Source organism: Lonchura striata, chromosome 5, assembly GCF_050655825.1.
Source record: "Lonchura striata isolate lonStrDom1 chromosome 5, ASM5065582v1, whole genome shotgun sequence".
Lineage (NCBI taxonomy): Eukaryota > Metazoa > Chordata > Aves > Passeriformes > Estrildidae > Lonchura > Lonchura striata.
The window spans coordinates 25,700,278-25,721,469 of record NC_140707.1 but is presented as its reverse complement, the minus strand read 5'-3'; the positions used below and the strand labels follow the sequence as shown (position 1 = coordinate 25,721,469).

Here is a 21,192-nt window from a genome sequence, read left to right as displayed (position 1 = left end):
GGGCGGCGGTGTCGGCGCATCACGGGGGCTGCTCGGGTGCTCCGGGAGCGCGGGCGCCGCTCCCTGCCGAGGGGCGGCCCTGGGCGGGCGGGTCCCGGCACTATCCTGTCACGGTCCCGGTGCGATCCCGGCACTGTCCCGGTGCGATCCCGGCGCGGTCCCGGCGCGATCCCGGCGCGGTCCCGGTGCGATCCCGGCGCGATCCCGGCATGGTCCCGGAGTGATCCCGGCACGGTCCCAGCGCGATCCCGGCGCGGTCCCGGCGCGGTCCCGGCGCGGTCCCGGGCGCGGCAGGCGGCCGCGGCCGCCGGGGGGCAGGGGGCGCTGTGGGGCCGCGGGCGCCGCTCCGGCCGCGCCGCCGCCTCGCTGCCCCCTCACGGCTGTGGGGCCACCATGGACCGCAACCCGTCGCCGCCGTGCAGTGATGCGGAGGAGGAGGAGGGGGACGCGGTGGGGAACACGGTGTACAGCAAGCACTGGCTCTTCAGCGTCCTCACCCGCCTCATCGAGGTGCGCGGCCGCCGGGAGGGAGCGGGCGGCGGGCCCGGCGTGGATCAGCGCCGGGTGGGTGCGACGCGATCGCTGCCAGGGCCGGGGGGACAGCCGGGCAGCAGCGGGGACAAGCCCGGGGACACAGCTGGGATTCACAGGGCACAGAGCCGGGGGCCGGGCGGGGACACAGCGGGGAAACGCCTGGGGGGCTGCCGGGTGTGCGGGGCTCAGCCGGGTGGTTCTCCCCCGCCCCGCCGTGTCGCAGGTGATCGCCCCCGCCGAGCCGGAGCCCGCCGCCAGCCCCCAGGGAGCCCGCACGGAGCTGGACGAGGAGATGGAGAATGACATCTGCAAGGTGTGGGACATGTCGATGGACGAGGTAGGAGCCCTGTGTCCCGTCAGAACGGCGCTGGCCGCGGGAGAAGGCAGGGAACCAGCCCGTTCTGGCGCTGCTGCTCACGCCCGGCTGTGGCGGGCAGGGTGAGGCAGGACTGCTGCGCTGGGGCGGAGCAGGGCAGCAGCTGGAATTAACTCGGTGCACAGCCTGTGCTTTCAGCACTTGCATTATCAATAGTATTGATGCCATCTCTAAGCAGGCGTATTTTCCTCTAGCAATTGTCATATATCCTGATGGTAACATAGCTTTCTCTGATAAACAGTCTTTCAAAGTTTAGCTGCAGACTTGCAGTGTCAATGTATATTTCTCAGCACTCTCAAATGCTGGAACAAATTATCGATATATATATATATTAGTTTAAGTATTATTTTATTCCCTACCTTGTTTCTCAGATTTTTTAAGTAAACATCGAACATGGATCTTTTACTCCCAAACAGACAACTAATCTTGTGTTTTAATGTGGTAAAATGAGGAAGAGATTTCTTCTAATCAAGTGTTCACTTCACTTGCTTCTTTTTTATATGTCATGGTGATGTCATGCCTTAAAACACGATATTTACTGAATTCTGGTTGAGAGTCTGTTTCTGTTGAGATAGGGAGCAATTTGCATTTTCTTGTGAATGTGACTTTTTGGCTCATTCTACAGCAAATCACCACCATACTGAATCACCAGAGGGGCTTGCTGACCTTCTCTCATTGGAAAACAAGGATTATTGGTATTAACTGCTGGCAAATAACAAATTCCTTGTAGTGAATTTGTCATCTCTTTGATCCAGTCCTTGTGCTGTGGGAACATGTTTGATTTTGCATTTGGAAATTGCAAAGGTCCATTTACTTCTCCATTCACTTTCTCTGCAGGATGTTGCTTTATTTCTTCAGGAATTCAACGCCCCGGATATATTCATGGGAGTTTTTGCCAAGTCCAAATGCCCTCGCCTGACTGTAAGTATGGGCTGTCAAAAAGCTCTCCTGTGTTAACAGCAACAGTAGACAGCTCTGTACATGCATTTACATTTATCTCCCTTCTCCCACTGCATGTGTAATTTATAAGGGGAACCAGGAGAAAACACAAAATCAAATTTTTAAATGCTTTTTCACTCTGTTTTTAACATGGTCTAATCAGTAAGAATTTTGGTAATGCTGAAGCTGGTCCATCTCTGCTGACACATCCTCATCTAGATATACTGATGAAGGACTGAGTTTATCGAACAGTTATAAGACCTGTTATAAAACCCAGCAGTCTGCCCTGTTTTTTCCTTTTGACTTGTTTCATGATTACTGAACAGAAATGGTCATGAATTTGTTTAGGCAGACCTGCAGAAGTTTGACCCTGGCTGGAGGCCAGGTGCCCACCAAAGCTGCTCTGTCACTCCCCTCCTCAGCTAGACAGGGGAGAGAAAATACAACAAAAGGCACATGGGTCAAGATGAGGGCAGGGAGAGGTCACTCACCAGTTGCTGGGATTTGTCATGGACTTTGGCAAAACAGACTCCACTTGGGGAAATTAATTTATTACCAATAAAATCAGAAGAAGATAATGAGAAATTAACACAAAAAGATTACAAAAAGTAATATTTGGAATTGTTAAGGCACCAATACTTTAATTAAAAAAAAAAAATTATTTGTTTTGATGTTACTGATTTCCAGCTTGTGCTACACAGTGCACTGCAAGTCTCAAAATAGGATTTTCAAAGGTATTCAGTGTTGATGTAAATCCTCTTTCTCAGAAGTTAGCAGATGCTTTACTCCAGGAGATCAGTAGAGACAAATAGAGCTTTGAAAGTTTAGTACTTTGGAAAATACAACCCAAATTTGCAAGTGAGTGCAAATTGGCTGTCACAGCTACTATCATGAAACAGTGTTTGCTGGAGTGCCTGATGTAATATAGCAGATGTTATAGCATGTTCATAATTAAGAAGACAACCTTAGTGGAGAGAGTTGATTTCTGACTTTCAATTTCTGCAAACTAATGACTCACTTTGTTTTAGCCTCAGTTACCTGCAGGTGTTTCAGTGCTCTCATGGTCCTCTTTACACAAGTGGGCATCCTCTTAATGATTACCTTGGCACGAATATTCTAATGGGATGCACTGCTTTGGGGGTTTTATTTTATTTTATTTTATTTTATTTTATTTTATTTTATTTTATTTTAATCTCTTTAATCAGAAAATGGACTTTGCTGGAAACTTGTATTAAGATCCCTTTCTTTTGTGGGCACAAGAATATCAGTGAGGGTCACATTTATGTAGTGGTATTTTTGTTTTAGGACTCCTTTTTTGCTTTAATAACAGGGCTGTCAAATTAGCTTCAAAACAATATACAAAGAGTATGCAAGCAGAGCTGATTTCAAGATTTGTTTTTATGGAACACCTAAATATCTGCATAGTACCTGAGTGTATTTTAAGCTAGTCTGATAGAACAGAAAAATTTGCATGGAATCTGTGCAAAAATTTGTATTTTTGTAATGAAATCAGTAAGTCATACAAGCTTGGAAGTCAAACTGGAAAACATCTTTGAACCTCTCTTACTTTTGTCTTATGGCTCTGGAAGTGAAATTGTGGACTTGCAGTTGTCTCATTATACTGTGTTTTGACTTTCTAGGAAATCTGTGTGGGAATATTAGGGAATATGGCCTGTTTCCAGGACATCTGCATGTCCATTAGCAAAGATGAGAATCTTGGGTAAGTGTCTGTGTGCTTTGTACGTGAACAGGTACTGCTTGTCTGGACTCACAATCAGGAAATTCGTGTTAGAGAAGGATCTAAGCTTGCCTGCCCAGCCTTATCTTCATTCATAAGCTTTGGCTAGCCATGTTTCTGTGGAAAGTGTTCAGGAAAGGAAGAAAGGACACACACCACTGCTTTTGGGGATTTTTAATCACCAGTCAAGTTAGTTTTTAAGTTTGGTGTTCTTGAGACACTGGAAGTGTATGCACAGTTAGGAAAAGCTGGCTTTAATCTCAGAACTTGGCTGCAGTTATGAAATGAATCTTTTTATACCTTTTTTAAAAATAAAGATGGATTTTATTAACCTTTTTCCCCTCTGCATTTTCTCCTTAAAGCCAAGTGTTACTGCAACGTTTGTGTGATTCGGACTCCCCAACTCTTCTGGAAACAAGCAGGTAGGACATCTCAGAAATTAATGCATCATTAGTAGTAACATGTAACATGTAGTTCTGCTATGCTCTGAGGCCTGGGGAGAAAACTGACAAGTGGGCTCACTATTTTATTATCCTCTCATCCTTTCCTTTTACTGTTTCTGCACTGTTGTGGAATCACTTTGTAGTGAGTTAAATTCCTGTTTCTGTTTCCACTGTCATTATTTTGGATTTACTCTTGTACAGCTAAAAGGAGTGAAGTGGTTTCTAATTTGTTAAATGGGGAACTCTTGCCTAGGTTGTTGTTAACTTGCCTCTCCCAGCCTGAGGTGGCCAATGTCTGGGTGGAGAGGATCCGAGAAAACCCTTCTGTGTACGACTGTGTTTGCTTTATCATGTCCAGCTCTACAAATGGTAAGTTGCCAAAACAAGCTGGGATTTAGTGGGTGTTTGCAGAAGAAAAATAACCGAAGTTTGCAATTTCAAAGACAGATATTTTCAGTTGGGTTAATTTCTTAAAATAAAGGAAAGCTCATGAGTTTAAAGGACACCAAAACAAACTTGCCCTGCCTTTGCAGTTTTATAAATATATATCAAACCAACCATAAAAGCACTCATAGAGGAAGAAGAAAGCTCTGGGGGGAAATAAAAATACGTTTAAACTGAAAAAATTATTATTTGCCACAACAAAAGAAAGGACATAGTCCTCATTCAGGATATGCATATGTCATTTTTGAACCTTGAAACAAGACCTCATTTAATTTACGTTTTTCAAGTCAGATATGGATTTTCTATCTTTAAAGCTACTGTATCTGTGGAATGTGGACTGGAGGAACTGTTCAGTTACTCTGGCAGCTGAATGCTGTGCAGGCTTTAGGTATGCAGACAGTGCTACACAAATCTCTTAGCACTAATTTAGCAAAAAACACACCAACTACCTAAAAATGGAAATGTTTTGAATAGCATTTGTGCTTAACATCCAACTCAGCAGTAACAGCAGTTGTCATTTGTCAAGAATCCTAATAATACAGCTTTTTCAATTTTTTAATCAATTTTTTAATGCCAATTCTCAGAAATCCTGCTCCATCCAATGGAAATAACAGATCTGTTTAAGTAAAATGGCAGGTTGGCAGGTGGATGATTAGCATAAAACTGCATATCTAGGAACAAGTCTTGAAAAATTTTACTTCAGAAGCAGAAGTGAGGACTTTTCAGGAACATGGCATCTCTTTGAAGAATAAAGTTACTGCTTCACGTGTGGCATGACAAGGTAGAAGGTGTCAGTTGGCTTTCTAAAAATCCCTATGTATCACACTCTTTACCTGGTCTATGCCACACAAAGGAATTAAACATAGCAACTAGTAGTGGGTTACAAAGAAAGTGAATTTATTTCAGTCCTGAATTTACTCCAAATACTTGTATATACTAGCATTTTGTGAGCTAATTTTTGTTCTTAATTTTTAGCCTTGTTGGAATAAAAATAACATTCTCTCTTTTGCAGTTGAATTGCTGGTGAAAGTGGGTGAAGTGGTGGACAAGCTCTTTGATCTGGATGAAGAGCTGATGTTAAACTGGATCAAAAATGGCACTTGTCACTCTGTGGGACCATCTGTAGATGATTCTCCTGAAGAACTTCCAGACTTTAAGATTGTGCCTTGTATACTTGAAGCAGCCAAGCAAGTCCGGTATGGGAGATTTCTTTTTGATTTCATGGCTGAGGAGATTCTTCATAACCTTATAAGTGCCCAAATATCTTGCTTTTAGTGGCACTGTTTGACAAATCACTGGGATATGTTTTCCTGGACTTATGGTTTGATATGAGTCAACTTGTTTGTTTGCAAAAGGAATGGCAGTGACTGCTGATGGGCTTCTCTGTGACCAAAACACAGAACATAAGCTCTGTGAGCAGCACTTTAATTTGTCTTTTTGATGTTTCTTCTGTGTAGATCAGATAACCCAGAAGGACTGGATGTTTATATGCATATCCTGCAGCTCCTGACCACGGTGGATGAGGGCATCCAGGCTATTGGTAAGAACCTGGAATTGTTTTGTGTGAGGGGACCAAGAGAGGCCATAACTTCTGGATCACCATGTATTTACTGGGGAGAACAGGAATTCACATACTTGGAATTAATTTGTTGGGTTGGTGGGTTCTCTTTCTTTCTTTCTCAAGTGCAGGCTCCTGATGGAGGAAAAGAGACTTGGAGTTTGCTTTATGACCTCGTTTGCCAGGAGCTTTGCCAGCCAGATGACCCACCAATCATTGTGCAGGAGCAGAAGACTGTGCTGGCCTCTATTTTGTCCGTGCTGTCTGCTATGTTTGCTTCACAGACAGAGCAGGAGTACACCAGGATGAGGAAAAGCAAGTCATACTGTTTTCTGTTTTTTTTTTTTTTTTTTTTTTTTTTAAGTTAATATTCATTCACAGTTGGCTTTATGTGGTTGTGGAAGGTGGTTCAATTCAGTGACATTGCATGCAGTAAGACTCTTCCCTGGTTACTCAGAATCACAGCTAGCCCAAAATTCAGTTACTGGGTGGGCTGTAAATTCTGAGGATTTACAGTACCGGAATCTACAGATTCTGCTCAGTCTTCTCCATTGGGTAAACTAGTAAAAATTTCAGAATTTATTTTTGCTAAAATACAGTAATACATTATTACATTGTTGTTTTATACATAATATATACAACATATATTTTTATGCAATAATTTATTTTTTTTTTTTAAGTAGGGGAAGATTCTGCACTTACTTAAATCCCTCTATCATTTCTTACTTTTCAATCCATGGGAAAGTATTTAGAATTAAAAGCCTGTCTTGAGAATATGAGTCAGGGTCATCTTCAGCAGAAAGATGCTGTGCATTATGGTTTGTCAGATAGGATGATCTGGATGCAATTTTAACATACTGCCCCCACTGAGTACTTCTAAAGACAGTTTCCTCCTCTTGCTCCTTACACTGGCATATAGTTTTTATAGATACAGGTCAGCTTGCAGGAAAATTTATTTGGGTTTTCTACTACATTTCCACTTGCTTCTTTAAAACTGTCTTTGAGTAACAAAACACAACACTGTCAGGATATACATCCCTATAGCTTTTGTGTAAAAATCTGATTGTGTTTCAAAATTCTAATGCCTTGAGAGGATGGACAAGAATTTTCAGTGTTTAAGTTCACTGTTCTTGTTACTTTGTGTTAAGATATGCCACTGATTGGGAGCTTGATTCGTATTTTACAATACATGGAGGGCTGTGGGAAGAGAGCTGTTGATAACTCCAAGGAGTCTGAGCAAGAGGAGACTGGAAGGACCGATGTAAATGAGGAAGATTTCCATTTAAAAATTTTGAAGGATATTTGCTGTGAATTGCTTTCCAATATGCTTCAAGAACTAACCAAGGTAAGAATAAACAAAATTATAGTAGGGATTTCTGCAGGGTAGGTAAGAAATATTCAGTATTACTGTGGACATTTGTCTGTGCAAGTGCAGTTGCTTATGGGGAATTCATTAGAGACTCAACCAGAAATAACAACATGTGTGGGAGATGGGAGGGACACAGGTTTTCTGAGGGGTGTGCCAAGATTCTGTATGATAAATTCTGTAGATATATGTTGCTCTTTATTTTGAATGAAAGTCAGTTTATTTAAGAAAAGGAAATATATAATCTCACCTTCTCAGCTGGACCCTTTTAATTGTGGAAGTATTCAGGTTAAGAGACTTGTGATGTGTGAACTTTCACACCTTTTGGCATCAGCTTTGTCTGGCTTTCTCTGAGATCTGTAAGTTCTGGTTGTTTTACCCACTAATAAGAAAAAAAAATACATTCTGTGGATGCTGTGCACTGTTTTATTGTTCTTTCAACAACTGTTCACAATATGTATTTCTGATTTTCCAGGAGAATACCTTAGAAGGACTGCACCAGGGACACCTGAATGAACAGACATGTTCCTGTGCTTTTCAGAACCTCTTACCTCTGTATTCTGCTTCGGTGAGTATGTGACAAGGTCTGTGACACAGCTGAAAAAGTGCTCCTTGGGTGGCAGGACCTTTCCAAATCTGATATACAAACAGGGCAGAATTGCTCAGGCACAGGTAAAACACCATCCAGTGCCAGACAGTCTTACCCCCTCTGTCTGTTCTGCCTCGCTTCAGCCAGAACATTGCTGAGATCATCAGCTGATGCCAGGGCCAAACTGTGCTGATGTGAGTGGATGTCTGAAAATTTATCCTAGCTGAAAAGTTGTCCTGTGTATTTTTATATAATAATTATTCCAAGTATTTTTCATAGGGAGCTTTCTTCTGGGTGAGAAAAGTTTCTGTGTTTCTTTTAAATAAGAAAATAAGGGTTTGAGGAAAGTGGTACCATTTCAAAATTTAGACCAACTGGAATTGTGAAGTTTAGGAGGAAGGTAGCTGCTGTAGAGCGTTTTCCATTATTCATTGCAGTGGCTGCTGCTGGCTGCTCCTATATGGAAGGTACAGAAGTAGAAGGAGCCTCTGTGCCAGTATGAGAATTCTGTGTTCCATGCAAGTTGGTTTTGTTTTTTGTTTTTTCTCCTTGTGTGTGTTTTTTATTTCCAGGTGGAGAGTTTCCTTGAAGTCCTGCGTGAGGCTGATCAGACACTTGCTGACAATCTAGAAAAGCGTTTCCCAAGCCTGAAGGCTCACACTTAAGAATGTACATGAAATATTTTCCTTCTTTGGAATGAAGATTTTTGACTGTTTCATTACAGCATTTCAGAAATCAAGTTTTCAGTAAATGCAGGAGTAGGAGTCAACCTCTTTGACCAGCAGGTGGCTTTTAAGAAATGTTCTGGGCAGCCCTGATTAACCTAGGGTTAACCTGGTTTGCAAGGGGAAAGAAATGACTGTAAATCACTTCTGCATCTTTCATCCTGTTTGCTCTGGTAATGAGAGACTGTTGATTTCTAATTGCTCTCCTGCAGAGTAGTTTTCTTTGAATAAGTCTCAATTCTGTGCTTTTCAACTGAAATTGAAATAGCAAAATGAATGAAATGCACTGAGTAGTTCTTTAACATGGTGCTGGTTTATTTCAAGTTGCTGTTGGCAAAAGGAGGATTGCACCATAGAAATCCCCTTCAAGCATCTGATGAAATCAGTTAAATTATTGAGTTGTTTGGGGATTTTTTTAGATCATATCAATACCTTGAGCAGGTACTGTAACAGAAACTTTTCATTCTGCTCCTTTCAAATCTTCACACTTCTACTGAAGCCTCATCTTCACTGCAGCTCTGAGCTGAGGTGTCTCAGTCCTGTGCAGTTCAAGGATTTGAGAATATTGTTACCAATGGTCTGTGGTGCAGCTTCCAGCCACTGCTGGTAACTACCCATAGTTAAGAGTTGCAGGGCAGCTTTGGATTCAATCCCTGGTGTACTTGCAGACCTTTGGGGTTTTTTGCAGCAGTCTGTGCTTCAGTGTAGAAGTGTAATATATCAGTTCTTTCCTTCTTGATTTCTTGTATGAATTATCTCAGAGTGGCATGAGAAATGCCATGTTTTCCATGGGGGAGGTTAGGGTGTTAGGTCACTTGCAGGAAATTCAGTGTACAATCTCCTAAAACTTTAACTATATGATATTTTAACTGCATTGCATTTTTAGATCCTGTGTCTGCATGCAATGAACCTGACATGTTCTGAGTCTGAAGAAACAGCCCAGCAGCACATCAACTTCACTGTTTCTGTAAATGAGAATGGAAAACAATTGGTCTTTATTAGGTTTGAGATGTAAAAGCAAATGAGAACCAGAGCACAGAGAATAACTGAATGTCACATACACACATTCCCTGGCTCTCCAGGTTTTACAGACTTTAGTGTTGTGCTGGGCCATGTTGTGTTACCTGGACATGTGGTAAAATACAGTATGTATATATGTACATATAACCTTTGCATCCCAAATTCCAGTTTTCAAAACCAGTGCAATTCAGTCATCCCCCTGCCAGAACCATCCCCCTGCCAGCAGCATCTTAATTGTCAGCAGGCAATTTGGAATTGCAAATACCTGACTTGTTTTGCCAAAAAGAATCGCCGTGGTTTATATCAATTTTTGTATGCTATGTTTGTTGGAGAAAACTGGTGACTGTGAATCAAATGACACCATTTTTCATACTACTTTGACAGTTTTGGGATATTTTCTTAAACCTACAAATTTGTAATAAAGCTTCTTTAAAAAAAAACAAAAAACAAAACCTGTATGCTTTCCTTTATTCCAGTGTCAATTAAATTTGTTTTCTGAGCCACCGGAAATGTCTGTTACTCTTAAGTGTGTCAGTTGTAGGAGGAAGATCAAACCTCTTCATAATGTCTGTGTGCTGTAAAATATGGTTTCCTTCACTGAATATTTATTTTAACTCTTGCTTTTTTTGCACAGTCATTTTTATGGTCTGAAAGTTAATGTGTGTCTCATCCCATAATCTTTTTTTGAGTTTAGTTTGTCTCTAGCTGTATCATAAGTGTCTTCCACCAGAGTGAAGAATTACTTCTGGTGGGTATTTGTGGTAGTTGAAATTCTGCAGTAGCCATGTAACATAACGTAGAAAAAAAAGCTGAGACAAGATCTGTTGTTTTATTTTGTTCCTTCTCCTTTTCAATACATCAATATCCAGTGTTGGCTGATGAACTGTTAAGTGTTACTGATACCTGGTGCCTGTCATGTTGGAAGCCAAGTGGGTCCCATCCTCCTGCTCATCTGCAGCAGAAGGAGCTGCAGGCACGGTCAGTCAGCCTTGCTTGGGCAGAATGGCAATTCAGGTATGCAGGGAATTGTTATCCTTGATAACCATGGTGAATTGGAGGTTGGGATTCCCTCTTTGCCCACCCCTTGTGTGGTGGCTGTGGCGCTGCCTTGGGGAGCGAGGCTGGTGCCAGGGTGAATGCAAGGTGACTGTGCCGTGTTTGTGGGGTTCAGAGAGGGAAAAAATTATTTGTGAGGGTAGGTGGATGATGTGCTTGGAACTGGTGCATTTGTGTTTCACCATCCTGCCAGCAGGGACCTCCCTTGGCCTGTGCTTCATGAGCAGCATGTGTTTGGGGTTTTGGTGGGGTTGGGCTTTTCCTGGGAGGGGCAGGGAGGTGTTTGCATTTTGATTTTACAATTTTTTTTTTTATTTCCTCTCCTAGACCTGTCTTGACACCCACTGGCAAGCCTGAGCTCTCTAGGCCAGTTGATTCAGAATGGCTGTCTGTCTACAAGCAGGTGAACAGCTTTCTTCCATACCAAAGATCTGATTAACTCCAGAACATCCTCCTTTGGGGAGAAATGAGAAGTACTTGTCACTGCTCTGTGCAGAGCTCTGAACAAAAGTGGGTATTTGAAGCATTGAACTAAAGCAGCAGAAGTTCAATCTTGCTTGGACAGAGCTGGATGTGACTTGTGGCATGAGAGCAGTCATAGAAAATTGAGGCAGAAAGCAGACTGGAAGGCCTTATTTTAAATTAGTGCTAATAGATCCGTATAATAATTTCATTCAAAGATAGGATTCTAACGTTATGTTGACTCAACTTTTATGCACGTGTGGCATCTTTACCACACATTGTAACATTTTCCTGGTGGGACAAAGCACCACAAAACCAAAGAAATCTGGGATGTGGGAAAAAAATCAGTGGCATTGGAATGCTTTATCAGCTCCTTCAGCAGTGCAAGGAGGTGGTTGCTGATATCCTAATACTTGCTCAATATTCATGATGCATATTTGTTCTTTCTGGTAGACTAAACTATGAAACCTAAAAAGCTCTTTTATCTGCTTCTCCATATCCATGACACTCTGCTTAATTTTCTGTCACTACTATTTTAGTTCATATTTTGTCTAAGTGCTGTGGTGAGTCCTTTGTAACGTGAAACTGCCCTGGTATAAGCACCTGTCACTGAAACTAAGATGCATCCAAAAGAAATAATAAGTCTTTATTTTTAAGGCATTAAAAGTATGGAGCTGTTACTGTGGTTTTTTTTGCCTGGAAAATCTTCTTTCTCACTACCCTTATTTTGGCTGATACTGGGAGTTACAAATGAAGTGGTCTCTCTTTTGTTTTTCACTGAAGAATTTGCCTTTTTTTTTTTCTACAGCGGGATCTTTTAGCAGTTCCCTAATGTATCCTTTTATTTCCCCCTCAAAATTAAACGTGCTTTTTCAGTGCTTGCCGTTTACTTTTCATTTTGTTGGAGATGATGATGAAATTCACGTGCTCTGCCAAAGTCAATGAGAAGGGAAGAACCTGCTACACCTGGGGCAAGGACCAGTCTGCTGTGATGTTATACAACTTCCCAAAAGCCCTTCATGTGAAGGCAAGCCCAGGCAGCCATGTGCCTCAGCCCTGCAGTCAGAGAAGCCCCTCAGTCCGAGCTGATGGGGCATGAGCTGAGCGAACCTGACATCACCAGCACGGCTAAACAAACCAGGTTATTGCCAACAGCTATCCACAGAGGTTTTGCAATGGGAAATACTGCTCCAACACCTCCTTTTGTTTCCCTTCCCGATTCACGTTTGCAAAAAGAAACCCAGTTTTATAATGCAAGGAGCTGACATCTAAGATGGGTGAGAGAACGAGTTTGCTTCTGAGTTGTTACTGTGGAGAAAATGAATGAATGCAGGGAAAACCCAATGTGGAGGCTCCATTTCTCTTTCTACCAGGTCATTGCATGTGAGCTGCATGTCTTAGTGATGGCTCAGTAAAGTCTGAGAGCTGAATGTCATACAAAAGCTACTGTGAAAGAGCTTGCAAAGAAAAGGTAACAGTGGTAGGAGGCTGTGAAGAGAAGACAGTAAAGAAAGAGAAACAATGAAGAAGAGATACTGGAGAAAGAAGGAAAATAGGGGAAAATAGGGGAAGAATCCTGACGAAGAGGATAAATAATAAGTATGATGTTGTAGGAGAAAAGGTATTACATATCAGTAATTATGTTAGCATTCTAGATCTGTCCAGGTGGAATAGCTGGTGTGCAGTCACCTATCAAAAGTCTAACACTGATTACATTTTCTATTTATAAAGCTGAATTTCCTTTGCAGTTTCTCCTGATCTTATGGAAATGAGACAAGCCTAAGGTGAACACGAGGTCTTAAAAACCACAGCAGGTGGGCTAATGAGTATTGCTGGATTATTTTTTAATTTCTTTTTTTAATTCACCCACTCTCCTCCCTTGTTTTTTGCTGGCTGGGTGAGGCATCAGAGAGCCAAATAATGATGGAGATGAGGCATAGTCACCTTGCTTAGCATAGGTCTTGAGTGTGACAGAGGCAAGATGTGAAAGCAGAGTCCTGGTCTGCAGCAGCCTGCAGCCTGCTCCTGGCACAGGAACAGTGACTGCCTGCATATTTGTGCCCATGGTAACTTAAGTCCCATGTTGACACTTCTCCAGTTTATGTCCCTTCATCCAGTTTCCAAGGAAATCTTAGAAAAGCAAATGCACCTTGGTATTCTGTGTTGCAATAGCAGCAGTTATTTATTCTGTGCTTTAGGTTATGCAAACTTTATTTTAATTTTGCAGTGAGTTTGTATCAATATTATTTTTGTTGTCATGTGTATAATTTTTGGTGACAGCTCTGTTTAAAGAAGACATAACTTTAACAAGCCATCTGTTAACCTTACATAGAAAGGAAATGCTTTTGTCAATTATTCCAATGAAATCAGAAAAATAATTTCCTGGCCTCCAGTAGCAGACCAGTCACCCTATCTTCTGTCAATAGGAGGATATTGAAACATGCAGGAAATAGATGCACACTTTTATCCTGCCATGCAATACAGCCACAGAGCTGCATTATAATTAGCCAGTGACGTCAGAAAGTTTCATTTTCCATTAAAACTTCTTTGTAGTGCACAAACTCTTTTATTGAACATCAGAGAGTTTCCTCAGTCAGGTGGGAAGGCTGGACACAGGAACCATGGGAGGACATTTTGAGTTTATGCCAGCCTGATTAGTAAAGATTTTGATGTAATAAGTTAAGAGAGTAGAAAAGAGGGACAAACACTTCAGATTAGGTGTGAATAAAAAACCCTGCAAAATTACTCCATTTTGTCATTTGGGATGAAGACATAACGATGGCTGAAAGGAAGGAAGAGCAGTAGTGGACAGAAAAGGCTGGAATAATAGGAAAGAGAAAAATGAATGGAGAAAACATGGAAGAGCAAGGGAGGAGTCTGGTTTTATGAGGTTGTAGATAGAAGACATTTATGAGTAGACAAAAAGAAACACAGGAAATTGCCTATGAGGTGACAAATGGTGCAGGTCCAAGGAAAGTCTTTGAGGGACATAAGTGTATTGGCACTGTGTAGTGTGAGCTGCTCTCATGGGAAAGTCCCAAGCCCAAATGAAGGGAAGATTTGTCCTATTCCTTCTTCCCTTATTGGAGAGGTTCTCACAACTCTTAAAAGAAAATGGAAGATAGATGCAAAACATACTGGCATTGAGCTGCTCTGGAGAGGATTTGGAGTTGTCCAGGCCAATTCCTGCACAGTCTGTGTGCTTATTGACACAAGCAAGAGCAGCCAGGGGTAACCCTTAGGGGCAAACTTCTTGCAGCTTTTCTGCTTCTCCAGCCTTTCTGGACAGCAGAGCAGGTGGGTGAGGACAGCATCCAGTAGTGTGTCAGTGCACATGTGGTTTTGAGCCCACCCTGCTCACTTCCCTCTTGTCCAGCACTCAGTGATGACCAAAGATCAGAACCAGATCTTTTCTCGCAGCATTGTCAGTAACTTTAACCAACAGATCTGGAGTCAACCCCCACAATGGAAGTATTGAAAATAACCACAGTGCTACTCCACAGCTGTCAGCTTTTACATGAGGAGAGCTCTTAATGCTGCAGCGTCCCTGGGAGGCAGACTTATTTCTTGTCTGCAGTGTGAAGGTTGAGGGTGCTTTGTTGGAATAACCTGCTGAATGCGACACAGCATGATGTGATTGCCCACACAGGGTAAAGGAAATGCTGTCATGATTTAATTAATCAGTTCTGATCTGCTGATCCCCGAGTTTACTTAGACTTGAAAGAAGTAAATATAATTAAATGAAACAAAGGTTGTTCCTTCCCGCACATGCTCTGGGCCCTTTTGCGTCTTCCATGAGATTAAAAAAAGCTTATGAATAACAGGCAGAGTGGTCTTTGTTGCTGTTGTTGTTGACTTAATGCAGAAGGCTGGCAGGAGGAATATTATGCACAGGTGCAGTATGCATGGCATCAGAAGAAGATGACACATGGGTGTTTGAAATGAGTTTTTTAAAATTTCATTTCCAGTGTTAGGTTGCAAAAGGATAAAAACGTCAAGGTTTCAGTATTGCCTGTTGCAGGTCAAGGTAATTTTGACAAAATGTGGTAATGTTTGAGTTGAAACCTTATCAAAATAGAGGAAAGAGGTAGAAGAGGTTCAAATTCAGCTCTTGTTTTATCCAAAGGGTTTTTCTTTGTTAGTGCCTAAAGCTGTGCAAGCCCTGGGTGCCTCGGTGTGATTCCACAGCAGGTCTGGATGGTTTTCCACCAGCCAGAGGTGGTGCCTGTTCAGTTGTACTGCCCAGCCCCTGCTTGTGTGGCTTTGAGAGCACACCCACAAATTTACAGTGTTTCTTTGGCCACAGCCACTGTGTAAAAGCACATCCTTGTCCAGCTGTGGGCTTCCTGCCTCCTCTCACACGGAGATGTTTCTGCCAGCAGCTGGGACTTGCCCTCTTCAAGCACCACATCTTCATTCCTGGTCTTGTGTCTGTACTTGTCTGGAGAGGTTTGTGGAGGGAGATGTGGCTTTGGGGAAGGCAGTTCCCTTATATTCTATTGCATGTACTGTGTCACATGTTTGTCATTCACAAATGACACAGCATGTGGCTTTGCAGATGTCATTTACAGTGTGCTATGCCAAATTTACCAGAAAATCCCTGATAACTCCATTTACCATGTGGTTTTCCAGGTGAATTTACCCCTGTCTTTCAGGAAGTTAATTCTAGATTTTATTTTTTAATTGTTTGTACTAGTGGGGTAGGAGAAAGTGGGTAGGGTGAAGAAGCTTAATAAAAATGAGAAATACCAAATCTATTTAACCCCCTTTTTTCTCTGGAGTAATTGTCACATCAAACAAAGCTAACATTGATTAACACAACTTGTTCTTAACTAAATTAGATTCAAAAATAAGTAAATATTTTGACCAAATAGTTTGCCAGATATTAAAGATTAGTTTGACTCATCCAGAATTAACTTTTTTCCCATTTTTTCTTTCTAAAAATTGGTGCTGTCCAATCTGTAACTCTTTTCCATTTAGTCCCTACAAGCATGTGAATAGGTGAAAAGAAATGTGAATAGATGGGAGGCACAGTGTCAGTTCACTAAATATATGGTTGTGAATTGCATTGAGCTCTGCTTGCACCTCTTTGACAAATCCTCATTAGCCTGTTTTGGTCTACACTTGCATCCTCTTGTCAGCTGTAAGTCTGCTCACAGTTTGGCACCCTAATTTTTATCCATCATCCTGGTTACTATTTAGCTAATGCTTTCAACCTTAAATAATCTTATAATGTTTTATTTCTCTGAAATAAAATGTTGTTCCTAGTGTTCCTAAAAGCAAAGCTCTCTAATCAGGCAGATGAGACTCATTAGTGTTACATTTCAGGGAGCCTTACTTTGATCCAAACTAATTAATTTTGCCCCAATACAAAATTGTCCTAACTATAATGGGAACTAAAATCTAATAAGATAAAAGAAATTCAGAGAGGAAAAAATATCTGTCATGAGAACACAGCAAGATGAACAGCTTTTGGAAATGATGATGTGTTTCACAGCTCTGAGGCTGGACATTTTACAATTGCCAGTGTGTTTAAAGTTGCTGCTGTGAATTGATGGGTTTACATTGCTGCTTTTCATCCCTAGAGCAAAAAGTGACTGTGATTTAATTTCTGTTGTTCGTGCTGGTCAATGGCCAGTGTCTAGACCAGAGGCTGCCCTCTGTCATCTGTTTCCTGTGTGATTTCAGGACTTCAGTGCATGGGGGTGTCTGAGCTGGCTTTGGTGTGAAGCCCTGAGGGACTTTACCAGACTGGCTAGGAATGAACAATCTGACCATGTCCTCTTTCAGAAAGGCTGATCCTCTTCAGCACGGGGCTGAAACACACCAAAAACCTGCTGCAACAGGCAAACCCAATGTCTTCCATGATTGTTTGGGCCCTGGAGTCTTCTCTTGATTTCCCTTGGCCTGGCTGTGTTTAGGTGTGTGAAACACATGGCATACGGTCTGCCTGCTTCTTACATGCAGCAAATCCAATGCTGGATGCGCTTCCTAAACGAACGTGAACGTGGCAGAGGCTGGTTCCTGGCCCAAGCCCGTGGTGAGGCTGTGTCAGAAGTACCTGGAGAGCTCTTGTTCTCTTTCCTGAGTGGATCAAAGTCTGCTGAATTGCTTTCTGAGCTCTGCTTACTCATATCATTAGCGAATACAAAGCTTTTCCCTTTGTTCGCTTCTCCACCTCACTCTGAATACACAATATGCTGCTGTTCTACTAATCAGGCCAACAGGCTGAGGTTAACAAACACTCTGTGACTGCTCTTATCAGCAGCCTTATTTATGCATTTGACTATTTTGCTTTGTGTTTGTCTGTGATGTGAAAGCACTGGATAATTCCTGAGGTTTTGTAATGATAATGTAGTAGAATTAATGGTACCAAGGTGGTTCCTCAATGAATGGAGTCCACTTCTACTATAATTTCTGCTTAAGGGATGGAGAAGTATCAGGACCTGGTCAGAAGTGATCCCTGAATGCCATGATGTGGCAAGCACATTTCTCTCCCTCTCAGGATTTTTCGTAGAGGTGCACAGAGAGAAATTAAAGAGGAAACAATTTCTATTTCTGCTCCTTGTTTTTCCTATGTGGAATGTGTTTGGAGAATTGTTTACCTGGGTGATTGCTTGATTGGATTCTGGTGAGGATTGTTTGAGCCTGATGGCCAATCCAACCCACCTGTGGCTGGACTCTCAAGAGAGGGTCACGAGTTGGGAGAGAGTGAGAGAAAGTAGGTTTGTAGTTTGAGTATCCTCCTTTTATATAGCATATTAATGTATTTTAGTATATTTATAATAGAGAAATAATTCAGCCTTCTGAATTGAGTCAGTCATCATCATTTCTTCCCATTGGGTTCGCCTGCATTTTTGGGTTCAAACTGTTTTCAGTGGTGGTGGCTGAGTTGCCTTAGGCTCTGGCACACTCCTCTCTATTTGGATGCTTTGTCTTTCATTTTCAGGTTGGGCATTTTGCGCCTTGTACCTGGTGCCAGAGCCATCAGCACTGAGCAGCTTCTCAGCCTCCCCACCTTGCCAAGGCTCTGGAGCTGATGGCAGAGTTGTGACCTGGCTCAGGCTGCCGTGAAAGCAGCTGGGAGCCTCCCCTTCATCAGCCCTGCCTGAGCTACAGGGCTTGGAGTGCCAGCCTGAGCAGAGCAGTGTCTGCAAGGCTCCATGCAGTGTTTCCCCATCCTCCCCACTGCACTGTATTTCCAGGCAGCAGGTAGATCAGTTTGTTGAGCTTTTCCTTTTGGTTTTCCCCATCCCTTGTTGATGGTTCTGGCTGGACTAAATCCTGTTTGCTCTAGTAGCACATGGAAACTCTGCTGGCTGGTGGAGGACCATGTTAACTTGAGATGACTTGACCAACCCTGAACAGATAAGGAAATAAAAGGAAGTTGTAATTGGCTTCTGTACCCAGTAACTCCAGGGTAATTGGAGAAAAGAGCTCTTTCAGGACTTTGGTTCCTGGCCAGACTACATTTTGGTTTGAAATGCAGCTGATGGATATTAATTTTGTGATATTATTTTCCCTAGAGAAAACAAATCAGTGCCTGGTCTGTCCATTGTCCCAGCAGCATCTAAACTAACCTTTTGTAAAGCGTTTACAAAGACATTGTCAGGAAAAACTGCACCTTACTTGCTCAGAGCAGCAAGTAACTCATGTCACTTGTGATTTTATTTAGCTTTTATGAAATGAAAAATATTTCCTGTCTCAGATGAAAGGGCTAATATTGCTTCTTTAAACAGTCCAAAGCAAATATACAAACAGTGAATGGTCTGTTGGCTGGCTGTGCTTCAGTAGGTTTACACAGCAGCTCTGGCTTTTCAAAATAAGGGTGCTTGAAGGCTGTTGATACTACAGCTGGCTGAGACACGATGAGAGGGTAATTTACTCATTGGTTCTTGCACTTTTCATTGGAAAAAGGTATCTGTAAATGTTTTAAATACTTGCATATTGAAATCCCCCTTTTCCTTTTGTCGCATATTAACTGGTTATGAATTAAAGGCTTTATTAATCAACAACTGTTTGGTGGCATGAATTGTTAAGTGATTGCTGAACCACCCTCATGGGGATGTGGTGCCCTTCCCAGGGACTGAGCCATCCAGGCATTTCTCAGAGGTTACTCTGAGTTCAGGGTGTGACACTGTCACAGCTTCTTGCTGGTGAAAGGCTGGCTGAACTGCTCTGGAAAGAGTTTGTTGGGAGAATTGTGGTTTGTAGAAGGGAGAAAATGGAAGAATTCTCTGTAGAAAGACTTCAAGATTTCAGATGCATACATTTCTTTGAAAATGTGAAAAGCTTTGAATTTGGAGATTTTTAACTCCCTTTTTACCTTTTAATTTACGTAAATGTCAAAATGGCAGGTTACCTCATTTAGGTGAGAGAAGTCAAAGGTTGAGAGAATGAAGTTTAGAAAGTGATTAAAAGTGAATGCTGTTCCTCAGGTGTTGTGATAATAAATGCTTTATAATATTGAAAATCAGTAGGAAAAAAAAACCAAGCCAGACTTTCTGACCAGCAGCTTTTTGGGCATCAATATAAAAGGACATTGAAAAAATGAAATCAGAATATGAGGAAGATCCGTAAAACCTATACTGGAAAACAAACTGTGCAGAGGCCTGCATGATGTTCATCTTCACTCTTCCCTGTAATTTTCACAGTGCTTGTCTAAGTGCCATGAAATTCTTAAGGCATAACTTGTCTGCAGCAGTTAATTAACAGAAAGGCAGAGGGCTGTGATTAGAATTTTCAGTTGTGTGCTCTGGAGAAAGTAATTATGATTAGAGCAGACTTGGTACTAAATCGTATTAAACCTGTTTTGTTTAGGGAGTTACCACTTCATACCTGTTTCTGGAAAAGTTTCAAGTGACCTCTTTGCCTCAGACAAATGATCCCTCTTGGAAAGGCAAATGTCTGGGCCAAATAAAGTCCAAGAGGGTTTATACCTCAGAAGTGATGCTGTGAAATTGCCTTATTGGAGATTAGAGCACTTTCTCCTATCACATGGGGAGATCAGGTAATTCCCACTGATGACCTTGATGGGATTGAGAAGACTTTAGGGCTGATTGATTCTCTCCATCAGTCTTGCTGCATTCAGGTAGATAATTATTTCAGCAGAAGATTAATTCTCAACCTGCTTTTCCATGCTCTTGCCTGACCAGTTCAACAAACTCATCTTCTGACTCTGTCTCTCCCCCAGAGCAGAACCCCTTTATTACACTGATTTTACTTTTTTTTTCCACCTTTATTCTCCCTTCCCAGGCCAGCTTTCTCGGAGTGTTGGTAAATACAAGACTTGTGCCATGTCTGGAAAGATGTGCCAGGTTAGTTGAGTCCCCTGTATTTGACCCTTGGAGAGCAAACTTTCTCAGAGTGGGAGGAAGAGGAGAGGTAGGGCAGAAGGTTTATGTTGTTGTGTTTCAGAGAGCAAAAAGGATCCCTTTACTTTTGGCTCTCTAGGGAGGGGAAACCTGCAAGTGTGACAGCTTGGTTTTAATTCTGCTTATCTTAAAAATCTCCAGAGCATTTATCTACAAATGTGTACTCCCAAGTGTCAGAACCACTGTTTGATTGCAAACTCAGCTGTCAAGTTTCTGCTTGGAAGAGCAAAACAGAAACTCTGAAAACTAGAGCAGAGTCACCTCTGAGCTAGCAGATGGGAAGGAGGAATAGACTCATGGTCTCTTCTGGAGATGCTTGATGTTCCTGGAGCTACTCCAGCAAAGGACTGTGAAAACATTGGACTTCAGTCTGATACCACCCTGTCACTTGGATCTGAGTGAGAATAATTCATTTAACGAGGAATTAGGAGGGAAAATGTAACTGAAAACCACTCTGGTAGCCTTCACAGTGCCATGGTTGCTGTGACATTGAGAGAGGTTTTGTGGCAGCTGCACATGGCAAAGCCCTGTCCTGCAAAGCATTTTCAGCTTGACCCACTTCTGAGCA

General features: G+C 42.0%; 1 protein-coding gene across 1 annotated transcript; it reads left to right on the top strand.

Annotated features, from left to right (window-relative positions):
- Window positions 1-376: 376 nt before the first annotated feature.
- SAAL1 (serum amyloid A like 1) lies at window positions 377-10,231 on the top strand. The gene is made up of 12 exons (XM_021525637.3): window positions 377-510; window positions 758-871; window positions 1,748-1,831; window positions 3,490-3,569; window positions 3,950-4,009; window positions 4,284-4,399; window positions 5,487-5,670; window positions 5,932-6,014; window positions 6,159-6,347; window positions 7,181-7,377; window positions 7,874-7,966; window positions 8,560-10,231. Exons 1-12 carry the CDS (start codon window positions 394-396, stop codon window positions 8,650-8,652), a joined length of 1,410 nt encoding a protein of 469 aa, XP_021381312.1. The 5' UTR covers window positions 377-393; the 3' UTR covers window positions 8,653-10,231.
- The last annotated feature ends 10,961 nt before the right edge of the window (window positions 10,232-21,192 follow it).

Bases quoted from the DNA above. Each gene is read 5' to 3' on its own strand.
- SAAL1 (XM_021525637.3), top strand. From the start codon at position 394: ATGGACCGCAACCCGTCGCCGCCGTGCAGTGATGCGGAGGAGGAGGAG. The intron at 7,378-7,873 runs GTAAGAATAAAC...CTGATTTTCCAG, and splicing joins TGCTTCAAGAACTAACCAAG to GAGAATACCTTAGAAGGACT. The intron at 7,967-8,559 runs GTGAGTATGTGA...TTTTATTTCCAG, and splicing joins TACCTCTGTATTCTGCTTCG to GTGGAGAGTTTCCTTGAAGT.